Below are 22,809 nucleotides of genomic sequence, written 5' to 3'. Positions count from 1 at the left end.
ATAAGGAAGCTGCCCGAGCAGCAAGAGTCCTGGTTAGGAAAGCCAAAGCAGAGTTTGAATTGAATCTAGCCAGGGAGATTAAAGGGAACACTAAGAACTTCTACAGGTATATTAATGGGAAGAAGACGACTAGGGAAGGTGTGGGCCCCCTCAGAAAGGAAACTGGTGACATGGTCACAAGTGATGAGGAAAAGGCTGAAGTACTTAATAACTTCTTTACCTCAGTCTTCACTGCAAGGGCCTCTAGCCACACTCCTGATGTTACGGAAGACAATGCCAGGGATGGGGAGGAAGAACTGCCCATTGTAAGTGAAGATCAGGTTCGTGATCACCTGAAGAACCTGAAAGTGTTCAAGTCCATGGGACCCGACGGGATACACCCACGGGTACTGAGAGAACTGGCAGATGAGGTTGCTAAACCCCTCTCTATTATATTTCAAAAGCCATGGCAATCTGGTGAAGTCCCCACAGACTGGAAAAGGAGAAACATTGCCCCCATCTTCAAAAAGGGTAAGAAGGAGGAACCAGGGAACTACAGGCCAGTCAGTCTCACCTCTGTGCCTGGAAAGATCATGGAGCAGATCCTCCTGGAGTCACTACTCGCTCAAAAGAATAGTGAAGAGGTGATTGGGAACAGTCAGCATGGCTTTGCCAAGGGCAAATCCTGCCTGACCAACCTGGTGGCCTTCTATGAGCAGATGACAAAATTAATAGATGAGGGGCGAGCAACTGATGTTGTTTACCTGGACCTGAGCAAAGCCTTCGACACTGTCCCGCACCACATCCTGGTCTCCAAACTGGTGACACATGGGTTTGATGGGTGGACCACTAGATGGATAAGGAACTGGCTTGATGGCCGCACCCAAAGAGTGGCTGTCAATGGGTCCATGTCCCAGTGGAGGCCAGTGACAAGTGGAGTCCCTCAGGGATCAGTCCTGGGACCTGTCTTGTTCAACATCTTTGTGGGTGACATGGACAGTGGCATTGAGTGCACCCTCAGCAAGTTTGCTGATGACACCAAGCTGTGTGGTGCAGCAGACACGCTGGAGGGAAGGGAGGCCATCCAGAGGGACCTGGACAGGCTGGAGAGGTGGGCACAAGCCAACCTCATGAAGTTCAACAAGAGCAAATGCAGGGTCCTGCATCTGGGTCGAGGCAATCCCAGGCACAAATACAGGCTGGGCAGTGACTGGCTGGAAAGCAGCCCTGAGGAGAGAGACTTGGGGGTTCTGGTGGACAAAAAGCTCAACATGAGCTCTCAGTGTGCACTTGCAGCCCGCAAAGCCAATCAGATCCTGGGCTGCATCAGGAGAAGTGTGGCTAGCAGGTCGAGGGAGGTGATCCTCCCCCTCTACTCAGCCCTGGTGAGACCCCACCTGGAGTACTGTGTCCAGTTCTGGAGCCCCTATTACAAGAGGGATGTGGAGGTGCTGGAACGTGTCCAGAGAAGGGCCACAAGGATGATCAGAGGGCTGGAGCACCTCTCCTATGAGGACAGACTGAAGGAGTTGGGGCTGTTCAGTCTGCAGAAGAGAAGGCTCCGAGGTGACCTAATTGTAGCCTTCCAGTATCTGAAGGGGGCCTACAGGAAGGCTGGGGAAGGACTTCTCAGGATCTCAGGTAGTGCTAGGACTAGGGGGAATGGAATGAAGCTGGAGGTGGGGAGATTCAGGCTGGATGTGAGGAGGAGGTTCTTCACCATGAGAGTGGTGAAACCCTGGAATGGATTGTCCAGGGAGGTGGTCGAGGCCCCGTCCCTGGAGATGTTTAGGACCAGGCTGGATGAGGCTCTGGCCAGCCTGATCTAGTGTGGGGTGTCCCTGCCCATGGCAGGGGGTTGGAACTAGATGATCCTTGTGGTCCCTTCCAACCCTGAATGATACTATGATACTATGATTCTGTGGCTGCCTCCTTCCTGGGGGAGCTCAAGGCCAGGCTGAGTGGATGAGGCACTGAGCAGCTGAGTCTAGTTGAGAGCTGTCCCTGCCCATGGTGGGGAGCTTGGAGTAGATCACAGAATCACAGAATGGTTTGGGTTGGGAGGGACCTCCAAAGCTCATCCAGTCCACCCCCCCAGCAGGCAGCAGGGACATCCTCCACTGGATCAGGTTGCTTAGTGCCTTCTCCAGCCTCACCTTGAATATAGCCAGGGATGGGGCCTCAACCACCTCCCTGGGCAACCTGCTGCAGTGCTCCACTACCCTCATGGTAAAGAGCTGGTTCCTGATCTACATCTCCTCTTCTCTAGTTTGAAGCCATTGCTCCTCATCCTATCACTGCAGGCCTTTGTAACAGTCCCTCTCCATCCTTTGTGCAGATCCCCTCCAGCTACTGGAAGGTCATTGTTAGGTCTCCCTGGAGTCTTCACATTCCCAGGCTGATGATCCCTGAGGTCCCTTCCAACCTGAGCCATTCCAGGATTCCATGACTCTGAAGGTCTGACTCGAGGACCCACTCCTGATTCTGTGGAACATGGGAACCATGAGGATGCTTAGGGGACCTGAACATCTCCACTATGAAGGGAGGCCGAGAGCCCTGGGGCTGTTTAGTCTGGAGAAAAGAAGACTGAGAGGGGATCTGATCAATGTTTATCAATATCTGAGGGCTGGGAGGCAAGCAGAGGGGGCCAGGATCCTTTTGGTGGTGCACAGTAATAAGACAAGGAACAAGAGGTAGAAGCTTGAGCATAGAACATTTCAGCTCAACATGAGGAGAAACTTCTTTACAGTGAGGCTGCTGGAGGCCTGGAGCAGGCTGCCCAGAGAGGTTGTGGAGTCTCCTGCCCTGGGGAATTTCCAACCCCACTTGGATGCATTCCTGTGTGGAGCACCCTGGGTGATGCTGATTTGGCAGGGTTGGACTGGATAATCTCTGGGGGCCTCTCTCAACTGTGATACTGTGAGGCAGATGCAGCTGAAGTGCAGAGTTGCCCAGCTGCAGAGCACTCTTACCTGCAATGATTTCCCGCAGCTTGGGGTCCTGGTTGACAGTGCAGAGCAGGAAGGTCCTCACATCCCTTGCCACCAGCACAGGGGTGCGTGAGGACAGGAACACCTCGAAGTTCCAGATATCCCCATCGATTTCCAGCAGGGGCTCCACATCCTTCGTGGTGGGAATGTGCTTGGAAATCCTGGGGAGGAGCAGAAGAGTTAGTTCAGAAAGCACAGCCAGTACAGACTTCCATGGGTGGTGTTCTAGGGTGAAGCCTTGGCAGCCATCCCCCTGGTTCTGCAGGGAAAGCAGGGAGTCCATGCAGAGCTGCCCTGTCCAGGAGGCCCCAGGGAGCAGCCCTGATGTGCCTCTGGAAAATCTCAAAGCCATGCAGGATCACAGAGCTGTCAGGGCTGGAAGGGACCCCAAGGCTCAGGCAGCTCCAGCCCCCCTGCCATGGCCAGGGACACCTCACACTACAGCAGGTTGCTCACAGCCACATCCAGCCTGGCTGCAAACACCTCCAGGCATGAGGTTTTGTGACCGTTTGAGGCTGTGCCTTTAAGAAAGAGACAGTGCTGGGACACTATGGCTGAATGTTGTGGAATATTAACGAAAACAATCAGATATTCTAAGCTAATTTCATTGGTGGATTGGTAGAATGCAGTTCTAAGTTTAGGTGCAGCTGGAACTTTCCTCAGTTCGCTCCTTTCCTTGTCCCTTTCCAGGTCATCTGCTTCTGGGCTCCTGTCCTGGATGGACAAAAAAGCCTCAAAATTACTCTGAATGAGACAATGAGACAGAAGTTAGTAGATCTGGTTCTTTAGGCTTGCTTGAACATGTCTCAGAGCCAGAATGAGCCAGATTGGCATGCTTTTGGCAACATTTGGAAAGAAGGCTTTCTATAGGTTACAATACCAGGGATTTATCCCTAGATCTGTGTTGCTACTGGCCATTATTGCCTCGGGAAATCTATAAGTATCAGCCCAAAGAGCCAGAGCCTGGTCTTGCAATTGTCAATGCTCTGGAAGGAACCACAAGTTTCGCTTGGAAGCTGAACTGTGTTTGAGTTTACCCAGACAAGACAGCAAGGACCCCTCGCTATTTTCAGCGTTGTAAAGCCCAGAGGACAGACACACGTCTTGCTGGGCCGAGAGGCGAAACCCCAGAGGAGCTGAGTTCCCGGGACAGTTTCATTTGACTGGAGAAAGGAGCGAGCGCTGCTACAAATGGATTACAGCTGAGAAACCTCCTCTCTACAAAGCTTTCAGATACAAATCCTTTGGGAACAAATCCTGCCTCAGTAATAAGCTACAGACAACAACAGAAAGTGAAACGGTGCTCCTGCAGCTTCCACGTGGTCGGCGCCATTTTGGTTTGTCTAGATCTCAATGTGTGCCACGAGGTATCAGGATCAGTGAGTAATTACAATATCTGATTTTTATAAGCATCTATTGGAGGTCTGTTGCCTTAGGGAATTCTAGAGTTCCCCCACCCCATTGTGGGCAATCGCTGGCTTCATTGCCGAGGTTGCTTTTCTTTACAGTGTCACAGTATCACAGTATCACTTAGGTTGGAAAGGACCTCGAGGATCATCAAGTCCAACCTATCAACACAGACCCCATGCCTAGACCATGGCACCAAGTGCCACGTCCAATCTCCTCTTGAACGCCTCCAGGGACGGCGACTCAACCACCTCCCTGGGCAACCCGTTCCAATGACGAATGACTCGCTCGGTGAAGAACTTCCTCCTCACCTCGAGTCTAAACCTCCCCTGGCGCAGCTTGAGACTGTGTCCCCTTGTTCTGGTGCTGGTTGCCTGGGAGAAGAGACCAACCCCTTCCTAGCTACAACCACCTTTCAGGTAGTTGTAGAGGGCAATGAGGTCACCCCTGAGCCTCCTCTTCTCCAGGCTAAACAATCCCAGCTCCCTCAGCCTCTCCTCATAGCACTTGTGTTCAAGGCCTCTCACCAGCCTTGTTGCCCTTCTCTGGACACCTTCAAGTGTTTCGATGTCCTTCTTAAACTGAGGGGCCCAGAACTGGACACAGTACTCAAGGTGCGGCCTAACCAAAGCAGAGTACAGGGGCACAATGATCTCCCTGCTCCTGCTGGCCACACTATTCCTAATGCAGGCCAGGATGCCATTGGCCCTCCTGGCCACCTGGGCACACTGCTGGCTCATATTCAGGTGGCTGTCGATCAGCACCCCCAGGTCCCTCTCTGTTTGGGAGCTCTCCAGCCACTCCGACCCCAGCCTGTAGCTCTGCATGGGATTGCCGTAGCCAAAGTGCAGCACACGGCACTTGGACTTGTTGAATGACATCCCTTTGGACTCTGCCCATCTGTCCAGTCAGTCAAGGTCCCTCTGCAGAGCCTTTCCACCCTCTAACATCTGCCCCTAACTTGGTGTCATCTGCAAACTTGCTGATGACTGACTCAATCCACTCATCCAGATCATCAATGAAGATGTTAAAGAGCACAGGGCCCAGCACTGATCCCTGGGGGACACCACTGGTGACTGGCCGCCAGCTGGCTGTGGCACCATTCACTACCACTCTCTGGGCCCGGCCCTCCAGCCAATTCCTAACCCAGCACAGAGTGTAATGGTCCAATCCACGGGCTGACAGCTTAGCCATCAGTTTGCTGTGGGGGACGGTGTCAAAGGCCTTGCTGAAGTCCAGGTAGACTACATCAACAGGCCTCCCCACATCTACCAGGCGGGTCACCTGATCATAGAAGGAGATCAGGTTGGAGAGGCAGGACCTGCCCTTCCTAAATCCATGCTGGCTGGACCTGAGCCCTTGGCCATCCTTCAGGTGCACAGTTATTGCCGCCAGGATAATCTGCTCTATCACCTTCCCTGGCACCGAGGTCAGGCTGACTGGCCTGGAGTTTCCAGGTTCCTCCATCCGACCCTTCTTGAGGATGGGGACCACATTGGCCAGTTTCCAGTCATCTGGGACCTCACCTGTGAGCCAGGACTGGAGGAAAATGATGGAGAGTGGCCTAGCTAGCACATCAGCCAGCTCTCTCAGCACCCTAGGATGGATCCCATCCGGTCCCATGGACTTGTGAATATCCAAGTGGCTCAGCAGGTCCCGAACTAATTCCTCATGGATTTCCGGGGCATTACACTGCTCCCCGACCCCATCGCCCAGCTCAGGAGGCCACTCGTCCTGAACTCCTCCTGCCTTGCTGTTAAAAATTGAGGCAAAGAAGGTGTTCAGGACCTCAGCCTTTTCCTCGTCTCCAGTCACCGTGCTCCCCTCCAGGTCCAATAAGCAGTGCAAGTTCTTCCTGCCCTTCTTCTTATTGTTAATATATTTATAAAAATGCTTTTTAATGTCTTTGACAGAGGTGGCCAGCTTCAGTTCCAACTGGGCCTTTGCCTCCCTAATTTTATTCCTACATAATCTAACAGCTTCCTTGAACATACCTCGAGAAGCCTTCCCCTCCTTCCAAAGGTGATACAGCCTCTTCTTCCCCCTTAAATCCTCCAGGAGCTGCTTGCTCATCCAGGCCCGTCGCCTTCCCCGCCGGCTTGCCTTTCGGCACGTGGGAACTGCCAGTTCCTGTGCCTTCAAGAGCTCCTGTTTGAAGTAGGTCCAACCCTCCTGAACCCCTTGGTTCATGAGGGCTGGTACCCAGGGGACTTTGCAAACAAGTTTCTTAAATAGGCTGAAGTTTGCCCTTCGGAAGTCCAAGGTGAAGGTTCTGTTGGTGCTCCTCCCTATCTCCCTGCATATTGAAAACTTCACTATCTCGTGGTCACTGCACCCTAGGCTGCCTCCCACGATCACGTCTCCCACCAGCCCTTCCCTATTGGAGAACAGCAGGTCAAGCAGAGCCTGTCCCCTGGTAGGCTCGCTTAACAGCTGTGTCAGGAAGCAGTCCTCCATTCTCTCCAGGAATCTTCTGGACTGCCTCCTCCCTGCTGAATTAAGTTCCCAGCAGATATCTGGGAGGTTGAAGTCGCCAACAAGGACAAGATCTGATGATCTTGAGACGGCCTCCAGTTGCTTGTAGAAGACTTCATCAGCCTCCTCATCCTGGTTGGGTGGTCTGTAACAGATTCCAATCAGGATGTCAGATTTGTTAGGCTGTCCTCTAATTTTTACAGTTTAAAGTGCTGTTTGTTGTTTCTGGATTTTTGTACATATTGTTTAAATTGTTACTTGTTCCTGCTGGTGAGGTATCTGTTCCACGACCCAACCCCTCGAATCTGTAAATAGGTTTTGATTTTTTTTTTTTTGGTGGGACTTTTTTTAAGTTAATAAAATTATTAATTTTTTACAATTAATCAATCGCCCCGTTTATTGATCATTAATTTATCCTTTTATAGACCACAACAGCTCCCTGCCAGATTGACCTTGGATAGATAAGCATGTGGCCTACTAACACTCTGCTTTAAATAATAACTGCTCTTTTTCTCTCTCTTTCTAACCCTCTTTGGGGAAAAAGGGGAGAGAAGGTGGTATAGGGGGGGAACCCTCCTCCAGAGGAGGGAATTTCGTTCCTGTATTATTGTTTTTTTTTTTTACTTTGCTGTATATTTCTGTATACATGTTGTAAATACTGTAAATTGTGTACATATCCTGCATTTTCCAAAATTGCTTGTAAAATATAGCATTTTTTTCCTTTGCTTCTCCGGCTGGCTAGCTGTGGGTTTTTTTCCTCCCTCTTTGTAGGGGAGAGAAGGCTAGGCCCTTCTCTCTCAAACCCACCACAGGTTTCCACCACCTCCCTGGGCAACCTGTGCCAGCCTCTCACCACCCTCATGGGCAACAACTTCTTCCTAACATCCAATCTCAATCTCCCCACTTCTACTTTTGCTCCATCCCCCCCAGTCCTATCACTCCCTGACACTCTCAAAAATCCTTCCCCAGCTCTCTTGTGGCTCCCTTCAGATACTGGAAGACTAAGATCAGAGCAGGAACTGACAAATCAGGGACACCAAATCCAAAGCAGAGGCCAATCCAAGTTTGCCAAGGTGCAGTTCAAGCAGCCAAAGTCTGGTACCCAACAGAAATTCCATCTCAAAACCCCTCATTTTTCATAGACTCACAGAATGGGTTGGGTTGGAAGGGACCTTCAACATCAGCCAGTTCCAACCCCCTGCCATGGTGTCGTAGTTTGGGCTGGGTGCCCTCTGCTACAGGGGTGTTTCCTGTGTCCAGAAGTCCAGCCCAGTGGGTGGACACAGGAAATTAGGTTATTTCCTACCATGATCCCTTGCACCACTATAAGTTTCGTGGCGGGGTCTGGCACTTTCTCTTTTCTTCCTCCTCCGTCAGTCGGTAACATGGGGGAGAGATCTCCTGGCTTTGGGCCTGGCTAGGCCCAAGGCCACGGGGGGATGGGCAGTCTCAGATCTGGCCAGCTGAGACTAGCCTAGCAATGGGAGGGGGAAGAAGGAGCCCTGGGGGTCTCGGGTGTACTCTCAGGTAGGGATGGGATTTCTCTGGGTCTGTTTTGGGTTCTTTTCTCTTGTCACTGTATTTCTAGTTCTCTGCACGCACTCACTGTTCTATTTAAACTTTCCATCACTTTTGCAATCTGTTCGTCTGAGTCGTTATTTCTGCGCGTGGTGGGGAGGGGGCTTGCCCCAACCCATTACACATGGGCAGGGACACTTCCCATCAGCCCAGGTTGCTCAAGACCTCCTCCAACCTGGCCTTGAACTAACATTTCTCGGAACAGGGACACTCAGGCACCTTAGACCTTGACCAAAACCCAACTGTGCAGGATTCCATGGGAAAAAGCAGAACAAACCACAGCTTGCTTGCTCAGCAATTCATACAGAGGCAAGAAACCACAGTCATGAGAGAAAGGTCATTCCTTGAGTCCTGGGTTCAGTTTGGGGCTCCTCACTACAAGAAAAACATCGAGGGGCTGCAGGAGGGCCAGAGAAGAGCAACAAAGCCGGGGAAGGTTCTGGAGAAGAGGGCTGGGGAGGAGCAGATGAGGGAGCTGGGGGTGTTCAGTGTGGAGAAGAGAAGGTTGAGGGGAGACCTTAGAGCAGCCTTCCAGTACATGAAAGGAGCTCCAGGAGAGCTGGGGAGGAAGGGACTATTGACAAGGGCTGGGAGTGCCAGGATGAGGGACAATGGCTTTGAGATGGAACAGGGAAGATTGAGACTGGAGAGAATGAAGAAATACTTGATAGTGAGGGTGGGGAGACACTGGCACAGGCTGCCCAGGGGAGCTGCGGATGTTCCCCCCCGGAGGTGTTCCAGGCCAGGCTGGATGAGGCCCTGAGCAGCCTGGGCTGGTGGGAGGCATCACAGTGTCACAGTATCACAGTATAACTTAGGTTGGAAAGGACCTCGAGGATCATCGAGTCCAACCTATCAACACAGACTCCATGCCTAGACCATGGCACCAAGTGCCACGTCCAATCTCCTCTTGAACGCCTCCAGGGACGACGACTCAACCACCTCCCTGAGCAGCCCATTCCAATGATGAATGACTCACTCGGTGAAGAACTTCCTCCTCACCTCGAGTCTAAACCTCCCCTGGCGCAGCTTGAGACTGTGTCCCCTTGTTCTGGTGCTGGTTGCCTGGGAGAAGAGACCAACCCCTTCCCGGCCACAACCACCTTTCAGGTAGTTGTAGAGGGCAATGAGGTCACCCCTGAGCCTCCTCTTCTCCAGGCTAAACAATCCCAGCTCCCTCAGCCTCTCCTCATAGCGCTTGTGTTCAAGGCCTCTCACCAGCCTTGTTGCCCTTCTCTGGACACCTTCAAGTGTCTCGATGTCCTTCTTAAACTGAGGGGCCCAGAACTGGACACAGTACTCAAGGTGCGGCCTAACCAAAGCAGAGTACAGGGGCACAATGACCTCCCTGCTCCTGCTGGCTACACTATTCCTAATGCAGGCCAGGATGCCATTGGCCCTCCTGGCCACCTGGGCACACTGCTGGCTCATATTCAGGTGGCTGTCGATCAGCACCCCCAGGTCCCTCTCTGTTTGGGAGCTCTCCAGCCACTCTGACCCCAGCCTGTAGCTCTGCATGGGATTGCCGTAGCCAAAGTGCAGCACTCGGCACTTGGACTTGTTAAATGCCATCCCATTGGACTCTGCCCATCTGTCCAGTCGGTCGAGGTCCCTCTGCAGAGCCCTTCTACCCTCTGACTAACATCTGCTCCTAACTTGGTGTCATCTGCAAACTTGCTGATGACTGACTCGACCCCCTCATCCAGATCATCAATGAAGATGTTAAAGAGCACAGGGCCCAGCACTGATCCCTGGGGGACTCCACTGGTGACTGGCCTCCAGCTGGATGTGGCACCATTCACTACCACTCTCTGGGCTCGGCCCTCCAGCCAGTTCCTAACCCAGCAAAAAGTGTAGTGGTCCAAGCCACGAGCTGACAGCTTAGCCAGCAGTTTGCTGTGGGGGACGGTGTCAAAGGCCTTGCTGAAGTCCAGGTAGACCACATCCTGAGAGAAGGGCGTTTCAAAGACCCTAGAGGTTACAAATGGGCTTTTGGAGTAGATTCTGTAGAAATTGATGGACAAAAATTGAAGCTGTCTGTCAGACCTGAGCTTTCTGATGAATCTGCAGTTGTAGGACAACATAAGATACAGGACATTAAATTGCCGGTTGCTTCTCAGACTGTGCATCACAGACAATACAGATCCAACCCTGACTCTTTGTTGCCCATTCAGAATCTGATTCGTCAGTTGGAGAGTCAGAAAGTCATCAGCAAAACTCATTCACCTTTCAACAATCCAGTGTGGCCTGTGCAAAAGCATAATGGAGACTGGCATCTGACGGTCGACTACCGAGCCCTGAATGAAGTAACTCCACATATGAGTGCAGCAGTACCAGACATGATGGAACTCCAGTATGAGCTGGAATCCAAAGAGGCCAAATGGTATGCTACCATAGACATTGCTAATGCATTTTTCTCTATTCCCATAGCAGAGGAATGCAGGCCTCAGTTTGCTTTCACCTGGAGAGGAATCCAGTACACTTTCAACAGACTGCCAGTGGGCTGGATCCACAGCTCAAGCATCTGTCATGCAGTGATCCACGATGCTCTGGAGAAAGGCGGTGCTCCAGAACACATCCAGTTCATCGATGATATCATCGTCTGGGGTAAAACTGCTGAGGAAGTCTTCGAGAAAGGTAACAAAATCATTGACATTCTTCTGGATGCAGGTTTTGCCATCAAGTGAGACAAGGTGAAAGGACCTACCACAGAGATTCAGTTTCTGGGAGTGCGGTGGCAGGATGGACGCCGACACATTCCAGTGGATGTGGTAAATAGAGTCTCTACCATGGCAAATCCCACAAACAAGCAAGAAACCCTAAGTTTCTCGGGGATAGTGGGATTTTGGAGACTGCACATTCCTGGATACAGTCAGATTGTAAAACCTCTGTATGATGTGACTCGAAAGAGAAACCATTTCCACTGGGGACCTGAACAACAAGCAGCCTTTGACCAGATAAAGCAAGAGGTAGTTCAAGCAATGGGTCTGGGACCTGTCCGAGATGGTCCAGACATTAAGAATATTTTGTACACGGCTGCAAGTGACAATGGTCCAACCTGGTGCTTGTGGCAAAAAGCTCCAGGTGAGACACGTGGACGACCTCTTGGTTTCTGGAGTCGAGGTTACAGAGGTTCAGAGGCTAATTATACTCCAACAGAGAAAGAAATTTTATCTGCCTATGAAGGAGTAAAAGCATCTTCTGAAGTAATTGGAACTGAATTACAACTTCTCTTAGCTCCCAGATTACCAGTTTTGAATTGGATGTTCAAAGGCAAAGGATCCACACCACATCATGCCACAGACTCAACCTGGTCCAAGTGGACGGCTCTGATAACACAGAGGGCTCGAATGGGAAATCTTGAGAGACCTGGTCTAGTGGAGGTGATCTCAAGTTGGCCTGAAGGTACCAACTGTGCTAAACCTCCAGAGGAGAAAGTAACTCGTGCTGAGGAAGCTCCTCCTTACAATGACCTTTCTGATGATGAAAAGAAATATGCTTTGTTCACAGATGGTTCCTGTCGTCTTGTTGGAAACAAGCAAAGGTGGAAGTTTGCAGTGTGGATGGTCTGGGCAGAGCAGAGCCCAGGGTCAGAATCCCCTCTCCTGCCCTCTGCCCACCCTGCTCTGGCTGCAGCCCAGCACACAGCTACCTGAGGGCTGCAGGAGGCACTGCTGGCTCCTGGGGAGCTGCTCAGCACCCAGCACCCCCATGGCTCTTTCCCCAGGGCTGCTCTCAACCCCCTCTGCACCCAGCCTGGATGTGTGCCTGGGGTATTTTGTACAGTGCTGGAGATTTGCTGAAGACATGGAAGATGCTTTTAGAGAGAAATGATTGAGGAGCTGCTGGTATGAGGCCCTGCCATGGGAGAGGAGCCAGGTGAAGCTGATCTTCAGGTTTTATTTTACTTCCTTTTTTTTCCCCCTTACTTATGTATATTAACAAAAAAAAAAAAAACAACAGGGGAGGAAACCCCTCTGCCATGACTGAGACAAAAGCTTTTAACGCAACACATAATTGCCACAAAATGACAATAATTGTCCCAATTAAAATAATCCTGAATGAACAGTTTGTCATCTTAATGTTGCAGTGGTTTGGGGAAGGAGCTACTTAATTAGCTGCAATTGCTTCCCAGTGCTGGTATCAAATGTCAGCTGGTAAAAGTTGAGCCATTTGCAAAATAATTTAACGAAGCAATCTGACAAAGCCACCAAGAACCAACCACTTCCCTGCCCCTCCTTGCAGCTGAAGCAAGCAAGCAGATGTGTCATCAAACTGCTATAAAAATAAATGAGCCTTTAGATGGAGGGGGAGAGGAAAAGAATCAATTTTAGTGCCAGTGCCACAGCAAAACTATTTGCTGATTTTATATAATTTTTGTTCTTCTTTTCTTAATATGAAATCAGTTTAATAAAAAAATCTTCTCCCAGCATGTGGAGCTTGGCTGGCATCTCTGGGATGCTGTAAATACACTTCCTTAAAATGAGGTAGTAAACAGTGAAGGAGAAACAGGCAAGTGGCTGTGAAACAGCAAAAGGCTTGAAGCTGCCTCAGTGGTTCCCTGCCTGCATCACACACCAGAGCTGAGGTCAGCAGCACCAAGGAGCCCTCACTAAAATCCCAGCCCACAGTAACCAGCTGCTGCTTCACTTCCAACTGCATCCCTTGCTACCACCTTAGCCTGAGGAATCAGAACAGAGAAACAGGAGAGGAGTTTCTCTCACTCAAGGGCACAGCTTGAGTGCTGGGTTCAGTTTGGGCTCCTCACTGCAAGGACATTGAGGGTCTGGAGCAGGGTCAGAGAAGGGCAACCAAGCTGGGGAAGGGTCTGGGGAAGGGTCTGGAGAAGAGGGCTGGGGAGGAGCAGCTGAGGGAGCTGGGGGTGTTGAGTGTGGAGAAGAGGAGGCTGAGGGAGACCTCATTGCTCTCACAGAATCACCAAGGTTGGAAGAGACCTCAAAGATCAAGTCCAGCTCCCTGAGAAGAGGCTGCATTGAGCCAGGTGTGGCTTGGGCTCTGCTCCCTAGCCAAAAGTGATAGGAGGGGAAATGACCTCAATTTGCACCAGAGTAGGTTTAGGTTTCTTTTTCATTAGAGGAAACTCCCTCATTGAAAGGGTTCTCCAAGCCTGGCACAGGCTGCCCAGGGGGGTGGCTGACTCCCCATCTCTGGAGGTGTTTCAGAGAGGCAGAGATGTGGTGAGAGGGCCATGGCTTAGCCCCATGTGGCCGGTTGACGTTGCCCCCTTAAGAAAGGGGATATGGTGGACGGAAGTTGGTAAACGGAAGGAATAGTCTAAACTAATTTCATTGGACGAGTGGGAGTGAAGTGGACATTTCCAGCACTTCTCAGTCAGTCTTGCTTCCGCCTCTTCTCCGTGCAGCAGCTTTCTGTGCTGGGCTTTCTGCCAAGGCCTCGGCCTTGAAAACCAGATAACAGGCCTGTATACTAACTCCCTTCCAATTAACACAAACTGCTTCTAACTTTTTTTTTCCTCTCTTTCTCTTTCTATCCCATTCTGGGGAAAGGGGGGGAGAGAGGGGAGAGCGGAGGTGGGGGACCCCTCTCTGCCGAGAGGGATTACTCTCATTTCTGTGTTACTCTGTTGTATATCTTTGTATATACTGTAGATATTGTAAATTTGTAAATAATCCCCTGCAAACCCTACATCGCTTTGTAAATATAGCTCCACTGCTTTGCTAATTCAGCTTGCGAGTTTTTTTTTCCTTTCCCTTCAATTTTTTTTTCCCTTTTACTTTACAAGGGGGAAGGGAGGAGGCTTCTCGGCCTTACCCTTCCACCCACCACATTTTTTTTTATTGGCGCCCAACGTGGGGCAGATAATTAGTTTAATTTATTATTTGATTGATTTAGTGTTTTCCAGCTGAATTAGCAAACATGAAGGTATTTTGGTTTGTGGAGCGATTATTCTTTTCAATTTTTGGGGCTCTGGTTTACAGGTATTGTTTGGGTTTGATTTTGGATTACCTGGGTAAATATTTGGTGCGGACAATTTATATGTGGGTTATGTATAGAGTTAAATTATGGTATGGAAAATGTATTAATTTATTATGGCCAGTGAGATACAGGAATGTTACCTCCACCACTCTCCCAATTGAGATAAAGAGTTTTAAGATTCCACCTGAGGAGACAGTAACTTTAGGTGATGCCTGGGATCCAAAGGTGATTTATCTCATGTCTATAATTCTGCTGCTGGTGATAATTATCGTGTATCTCCTGATTTCTTTGCGGCGAGAGAGAAAGGTGTCCAGGGCGTGTTTTGTTATTAAAACTAGATCAAAAAGAAAACGCCGTGGCTCTCGATCAATCCCAGAGTCATCTAGTGACGAGGACTGTGGAGAACCCATGTCAGTTAAAAAGAAGGCTAAAAAGTTAATTGGTAAAGCAGCTCTAAATGACTTTGCTGATTCTAGCAAGCAGCCAAGGGCATCGGCTGGTATCAACATGGCACCTACTCCTTCTCCCACTCCTTCTCCTTCTTCTTCTTCTCCGTCGGCCATTAATGGAGCAACGTCACTTCCACCCACTCCCTCAGTGGGACCGGAAGTCACTGCCCCAGCAGCTGATTTATCTCAGGACCTATCAGCTTCCATTAAGGTGGCTGTAAATGCAAACACAGCTCCAGTTAAGATGGCTCCTTTAAAGACTAGAAGTGGAAAGGCCCAAGATGGAGAAGAAGAGGTGGAGACTGATCCTGGTGAGGGGCCCTCTACTCTAAAAGATCCTGCTCAGGAGGAAGAGAAGGTTTGTTTTAAAGATCTAGCTAACCTAGTGAGATCAAAGCAGGATAGAGATGAAGCTAGGAAAGCAGCTGGCAAAGGTGGTTCTCAGCTTAAAGAGATCCTTAGGAGGATGACAGCAGGATTTTACGGGCAAAGAATTCAGGGAGATGAAGATGAAGATGATATTACGGACTGTTCGTCACCACGGGAGGAATTGCGTAATGTCCGTAAAGATTTCACCAGGGCAGATAAGGAGCCAGTTCTAGCTTGGCTTAGTAGGTGTTATGATACAGGTGCTCCAGCTCTAACAGTTGGAGACAAGTCAGCAGCTCAGTTAGGAACTCTCTCAAGGGACAATGGAATAGACAGACATCTAGGCGAAGCTCTCGGTAAGGTTAATCTGTGGATACGCCTCTTAATAGCGGTTGCCCTGAGATACCCTTCCCGAGATGATCTTCCATGGAATCCTAAACCCTGGACTACCATAGATGAGGGAATTAAGCGCTTGAGAGAATTTGCTGTTAGAGAGCTACTCTATGGTGAACATGAAACTCTGAATCCTGATGACGTTCCTGTGGGTATTGGTCTTGCTAAAAAGATCATCAAACTTGCTCCTTCTAATTATGCAAACATTCTGGCAAGCAGAATTGTGTCAAGAAGTTATGGTGGAGCTTCTCCTACGGTTGGCCAATTCAGTGATCAAATGAGACAATTGGAGGATAGCATGACACGTGGTTCTTTGGTTTCGGCCATTAAAACGATGTCTGGTGATATTCAGAATTGCATAAGAGAGTTAAAAGATTCCATATACCAATTGGCACAGAAGGATAATTTCAATTCTTCCTCCAGGTGGGTACAAGTCTCATCTGTGAGGAATACACGTCCTCCAAGGAGGTCATTCCAAAACAGGACATTCCAAAACAGGTCATTCCAAAACAGACCACCAAGGCAATCACGTAGAACTATTTGGATAACTCTGCGTGATCAGTTTGGTGAGAACATGAACCGCTGGGATGGCCAACCAACTTCTAATCTTTTCAGGAGACTGAGGGAATTGCAAAGTGGCAGAACCCAAGGTAGCAATACCAGAAGGGTAGCTGTTACTTCCACAGTTCCCCAGAACGACTCTTATGGCTCCAACAGTGGCTCCAGTTATAACACGCAAAGTTATAACCCTGCACAATATGTGCAATGCACATGTGCGCATGTTCCCCATAACTAGGGGTGCCCTGCCTCCCGCCAGGGGGAGGAGAGGGATAACAGAGATAATAGAATCTATTGGGATGTGTACATCCAGTGGCCTGGCACTTCACAATTTCGGAAGTACAGGGCCTTGGTTGACACAGGAGCTCAGTGCACCATAATACCATCAAATTATCAGGGATCAGAGTCTATAACTATTCTGGGAGTCACTGGTGGATCTCAAGAGTTAAGTAAGGTAGAGGTTAATATAAGTTTAACTGGTAAACAATGGAGGAAGCATACAGTTGTGACCGGACCTGACGCACCTTGTATTTTGGGAATTGATTTTCTGAGAGAAGGGCGTTTCAAAGACCCTAGAGGTTACAAATGGGCTTTTGGAGTAGCTTCAATAGAAATTGATGGACAAAAATTGAAGCTGTCTGCCAGACCCGAACTTTCTGATGAATCTGCAGTCGTGGGACAACATAAGATACAGGACATTAAATTGCCGGTTGCTTCTCAGACTGTGCATCACAGACAATACAGAACCAACCGTGACTCTTTGTTGCCCATTCAGAATCTGATTCGTCAGTTGGAAAGTCAGAAAGTCATCAGCAAAACTCATTCACCTTTCAACAGTCCAGTGTGGCCTGTGCGGAAGCAGAATGGAGACTGGCGTCTGACAGTAGACTACCGAGCCCTAAATGAAGTGACACCACCTATGAGTGCAGCAGTACCAGACATGATGGAACTACAGTATGAGCTGGAATCCAAAGAGGCCAAATGGTATGCTACCATAGACATTGCTAATGCATTTTTCTCTATTCCCATAGCAGAGGAATGCAGGCCTCAGTTTGCTTTCACCTGGAGAGGAATCCAGTACACTTTCAACAGGCTGCCAATGGGCTGGATCCACAGCTCAAGCATCTGTCATGCAGTGATCCACGATGCTCTGGAGAAAGGAGGTGCTCCAGAACACATCCAGTTCATCGATGATATCATCGTCTGGGGTAAAACTGCTGAGGAAGTCTTTGAGAAAGGTAACAAAATCATTGACATTCTTCTGAATGCAGGTTTTGCCATCAAGCGAGACAAGGTGAAAGGACCTACCACAGAGATTCAGTTTCTGGGAGTGCGATGGCAGGATGGACACCGACACATTCCAGTGGATGTGGTAAATAGAGTCTCTACCATGGCAAGTCCCACAAACAAGCAAGAGACCCTACGTTTCTTGGGGACAGTGGGATTTTGGAGACTGCACATTCCTGGATACAGTCAGATTGTGAAACCTCTGTATGATGTGACTCGAAAGAGAAACCATTTCCACTGGGGACCTGAACAACAAGCAGCCTTTGACCAGATAAAGCAAGAGGTAGTTCAAGCAATGGGTCTGGGACCTGTCCGAGATGGTCCAGACATTAAGAACATTTTGTACACGGCTGCAAGTGACAATGGTCCAACCTGGTGCTTGTGGCAAAAAGCTCCAGGTGAGACACGTGGACGACCTCTTGGTTTCTGGAGTCGAGGTTACAGAGGTTCAGAGGCTAATTATACTCCAACAGAGAAAGAAATTTTAGCTGCCTATGAAGGAGTAAAAGCATCTTCTGAAGTGATTGGAACTGAATCACAACTTCTTCTAGCTCCCAGATTACCAGTTTTGAATTGGATGTTCAAAGGCAAAGGATCCACACCACATCATGCCACAGACTCAACCTGGTCTAAGTGGATGGCTCTGATAACACAGAGAGCTCGAATGGGAAATCTTGAAAGACCTGGTCTAGTGGAGGTGATCTCAAGTTGGCCTGAAGGTATCAACTGTGCTAAACCTCCAGAGGAGAAAGTAACTCGTGCTGAGGAAGCTCCTCCTTACAATGACCTTTCTGATGATGAAAAGAAATATGCTTTGTTCACAGACGGTTCCTGTTGTCTTGTTGGAAACAAGCGAAGGTGGAAGTCTGCAGTGTGGAGTCCAACACGCCGAGTCGCAGAGGCGAAAGATGGAGAAGAAGAATCCAGTCAGTTCGCAGAGGTAAAAGCTGTCCAGCTAGCTCTCGACGTGGCTGAACGTGAGAGATGGCCAAAGCTTTATCTCTACACCGACTCATGGATGGTAGCCAATGCTCTATGGGGTTGGCTAAAGAACTGGAAGAAGAGTGGTTGGCAGAGAAAAGGAAAACCCATTTGGGCAGCCAACCTGTGGCAGGACATTGCTGACCGAATCGAGAGAATTCCAGTGAAAGTGAGACACATCGATGCTCACATTCCTAAGAGCAAAGCTACTGAGGAACAGCAACACAACCATCAGGCAGATCTAGCTGCAAGAGTTTCTCAAGTAGACATGGACTCTAATCTTGATCTTGACTGGAAACACCGAGGTGAGATATTCTTAGCTCGGTGGGCTCATGATTCGTCAGGACATCAAGGCAGAGATGCAACATACCAATGGGCTCGTGACAGATCCATAGACATTTCCATGGATGCTATCACACAAGTCATCCATGACTGTGACATTTGTGCTGCTATTAAGCAGGCAAAACGACTTAAGCCCTTGTGGTATGGTGACAGATGGTCCAAGTACAAGTATGGTGAAGCTTGGCAAATTGACTACATCACTCTACCACGTTCTCGTTCTGGTAAGCAATACGTGCTTACTATGGTAGAGGCAAACACTGGATGGTTGGAAACTTATCCAGTTCCACATGCAACTGCACGCAACACCATTCTCGGTCTGGAGAGACAGATCCTGTGGAGACACGGAACTCCAGAGAGGATTGAGTCAGACAACGGAACTCATTTCAAGAACAACCTTGTAAAGAACTGGGCAAAAGAGCACGGTATTGAGTGGATATTCCACATTCCCTACTATGCACCAGCTTCAGGGAAGATTGAACGCTACAACGGTTTGTTGAAGACCACTCTCAAAGCCATGGGAGGTGGATCTTTGAAAAACTGGGAAAAACATTTAGCACAAGCAACCTGGCTGGTAAATAGTAGAGGTTCAGTGAACCGAGCTGGACCTGCACATTCAGATTTGCTACGGAAAGTGGAAGGTGATAGAGTTCCTGTTGTTAGAGAAAAGAATCTGTTAGGTAAAACTGTTTGGGTATTTTCACCCTCAGGAGAGGCTAAACCTGTCCGAGGGGTGGTTTCAGCTGAAGGTCCGGGTCACACTTATTGGGTAATGCAAGAGAATGGTGAAATTCAGTGTATTCCACAAAGAAATTTAACTTTAGCTGAAAGAGGTTAATTTTGAACTGCTGTACAGCTACATCGCGCCCAAAGGAAGAATCAATGAGGAATCTACGGTGCACGAACCCTGAGATCCCTGAGAGCCCTGAGTCAACTAAGAGACCCTGAGAATCCCTGTTTCCCTTTTCTTCGCTTCATCAGTGAAGAAATGAACTGTTTTCCATTTTTCTCATTTTCTGATTTTCTTGGACTTTTGAATCATCTACATCTGAGCATAGCCGGAATGGACTATGAACTTTACTCACGAACTGTGAATATCGTCTTGGATAGGATGGACAGTATGAACAGCCAATGAAATTGTTTAGAAGGGGTGGACTGTGGCCGGTTGACGTTGCCCCCTTAAGAAAGGGGATATGGTGGACGGAAGTTGGTAAACGGAAGGAATAGTCTAAACTAATTTCATTGGACGAGTGGGAGTGAAGTGGACATTTCCAGCACTTCTCCGTCAGTCTTGCTTCCGCCTCTTCTCCGTGCAGCAGCTTTCTGTGCTGGGCTTTCTGCCAAGGCCTCGGCCTTGAAAACCAGATAACAGGCCTGTATACTAACTCCCTTCCAATTAACACAAACTGCTTCTAACTTTTTTTTTCCTCTCTTTCTCTTTCTATCCCATTCTGGGGAAAGGGGGGGAGAGAGGGGAGAGCGGAGGTGGGGGACCCCTCTCTGCCGAGAGGGATTACTCTCATTTCTGTGTTACTCTGTTGTATATCTTTGTATATATTGTAGATATTGTAAATTTGTAAATAATCCCCTGCAAACCCTACATCGCTTTGTAAATATAGCTCCACTGCTTTGCTAATTCAGCTTGCGAGTTTTTTTTTCCTTTCCCTTCAATTTTTTTTTCCCTTTTACTTTACAAGGGGGAAGGGAGGAGGCTTCTCGGCCTTACCCTTCCACCCACCACACCCCAGCCTTGGCAGAGGTAGAGAATGGTTCGAGTCACCATCACTGGAGATGTTTAAGAAGAGCCTGGATGAGGCACTTGGTGCCATGGTTGAGTTGATCAGATGGTGGTGGGTGAGAGGTTGGACTTGATGATCTCTGAGGTCTTTTCCAACCTGGTTAATTCTATTCTATTCCATTCCATTCCATTCCATTCCATTCCATCACCTCAGATTAAGTATTTCCCTGGTACCCATTTGACAAGTAACTGTTTCTGTGGCTGCTTCCAGAAAGGCGTAACAGCACAAAAAGACTGTGATAAACAGCAAACACCAGCACAGAGCAGGGCTGGAAGGGAACTGACACCATCTAGAAGTGAGCAAACACTGACACTCTCCACTGCCTTAGACTCAGGAGGGCCTGAGAATCAAAAAAGAGAGAGGGGGAAGTACTGAAGCAGAACTGAGACTCCTGAGCATGGGAAACTGGGCAGTGGTGCTACTCAGAGCAAAGGCTGGAGGGACAGCAGGGCTCTCCTCATCCTCCTCAGTATCTTTTGTACTTTGTTACAAGCTTGGTGCACTGTGCTGAGCAGAGCTCAGTGTTCAGAATGTAGCTACCTCACCCATCTGTGGAACACAGGCCCTCCCTCCCTCCCATGCCTGTGCTAACAACTCTGCAAGACTCCTACAGAATCATCCTGGGCTTCTCTGACTGGTGAGGAGGGTTTTTTTCCCAGAGAAACCATCCCTGCTTAGTGAATCTCTTTCCTGAGTGCAGATTTCCAGCCTGTTACCATGCTAGCAGGATTCAGGAGCAGGTCATTTCCACCTGGATGTTGTGGTACCTACAGCCACTATGAGTTGTATCTGCAACAGAGCTGGTGGGGATCAGCCTGAGCCAGCAGTCAGCTCAGCAGCCTGGCCTGGATCTGCAATGGTGTGGGCAGCAGGGCCAGGGCAGGGATGGTCCCCCTGGACTCAGCACTGGTAAGGCTAAACCTTGAGTCCTGGGATCAGTTTTGAGCCTCTCACTCCAAGAAGGGCATTGAGAGGGGCTTGGAGCAGGTCCAGAGAAGGGTAAAGCAGCTTCCAGCCTCTTGAAAGCCATTGCTGCTCATCCTGTCACTACAAGGCCTTGTCAAAAGTCCCTCCCCAGATTTCTTGTAGACTCCATTCATGTATTAGAGATGTACCCTGATGGCACACCTGGCCCCAGCCACAGCTCAGGGAGTTGTAAAGAGCCAGGAGGTCTCCTCTCAGCCTCCTCTTCTCCAGCCTGAACAACCCCATCTCCCTCAGCTGCTCCTCCCCAGACCTGTTGCATCCTCACTGCAGAGCCTGTCTGTACAGCTGCTGGCAGTGGTGTTCTGGAGGGAAGCCATGGAGATGCCACAAATGATGCACACCCAGAGGGACATTCACTACAGCCTGGGTTTACTCTTTCATCCCTCCATGCTCAGCCCCTTGATTCTGCTCAGTTTTACTACACTTTCTGCATGTGGTGAGAGCATTACTTGGCAGAGTCAGGGAGCAGTTGGACTCAATGATCTTCGAGGTCTGTTCCAACTGAAACCATTCTCTGAGCCTCTTTTGTTCTTTGAAACCCCAAACCCCGAAGTTTGGAGTGAAATGGATGAGTGATGGGAGACAGGGCCATGGACCTTGCCGAGGCAGCCAGCAAAGAGCTGCCAGGACCCTGCTGGACTGACAGAGTCGTTCTGCTGCTGCCATCTACTGGTGCCTACTGCCGCTGGCACCCACGGCAGAGCTGGGCACAGGCTGAACCATAATCACAGCAGAGCAGCACAGCTTTTACTGCCACTTGTCATGCAGGGCATTGCATCTGCACCTGAGGGGAACTCTAGAGGTGAAGGAACCTCTAACACCTCCCCTGTGGGGACAGGCTGGGAGAGCTGGGACTGTTCAGCCTGGAGAAGAGAAGGCTCCAGGGAGACCTCAGAGCAGCCTTCCAGTACCTGAAGGGCTCCAGGAGAGCTGGGCAGGGACTGTGGACAAGGGCTGGGAGTGCCAGGATGAGGGACAATGGCTTTGAGCTAGGAGAGGGCAGACTGAGACTGGAGATGAGGAAGAAATTCTTGGCAGTGAGGCTGGGGAGACTCTGGCACAGGCTGCCCAGGGAGGCTGTGGCTGCCTCCTGCCTGGAGGTGTTCCAGACCAGGCTGGATGAGGCCTTGAACACCCTGTGCTGGTGGGAGGTGTCCCTGCCCACAGGTGGGGGTTGGAGCTGGATGATCTTTAAGGTCCCTTCCTACCCAACCCATTCTGCGAGTCTGTGAACCCACTGCAGCATCCCTGTGGCCTGCA

General features: G+C 49.6%; 1 protein-coding gene across 1 annotated transcript in view; it reads right to left on the bottom strand.

The window, feature by feature from the left end:
- The window catches only part of KIDINS220 (kinase D interacting substrate 220), a 75,332-nt gene that overhangs the window by 33,668 nt on the left and 18,855 nt on the right, over window positions 1-22,809 (bottom strand). The window contains 1 exon segment of the mRNA XM_068155369.1: window positions 2,952-3,130. Coding sequence (XP_068011470.1) covers window positions 2,952-3,130 — 179 coding nt within the window.

The sequence above is a fragment of the Melanerpes formicivorus genome, unplaced genomic scaffold (genome assembly GCF_026170545.1).
Source record: "Melanerpes formicivorus ecotype bairdi unplaced genomic scaffold, bMelFor1.0.p_v2 SCAF_31, whole genome shotgun sequence".
NCBI lineage: Eukaryota > Metazoa > Chordata > Aves > Piciformes > Picidae > Melanerpes > Melanerpes formicivorus.
This window is presented reverse-complemented; position numbering and strand designations above follow the sequence as displayed.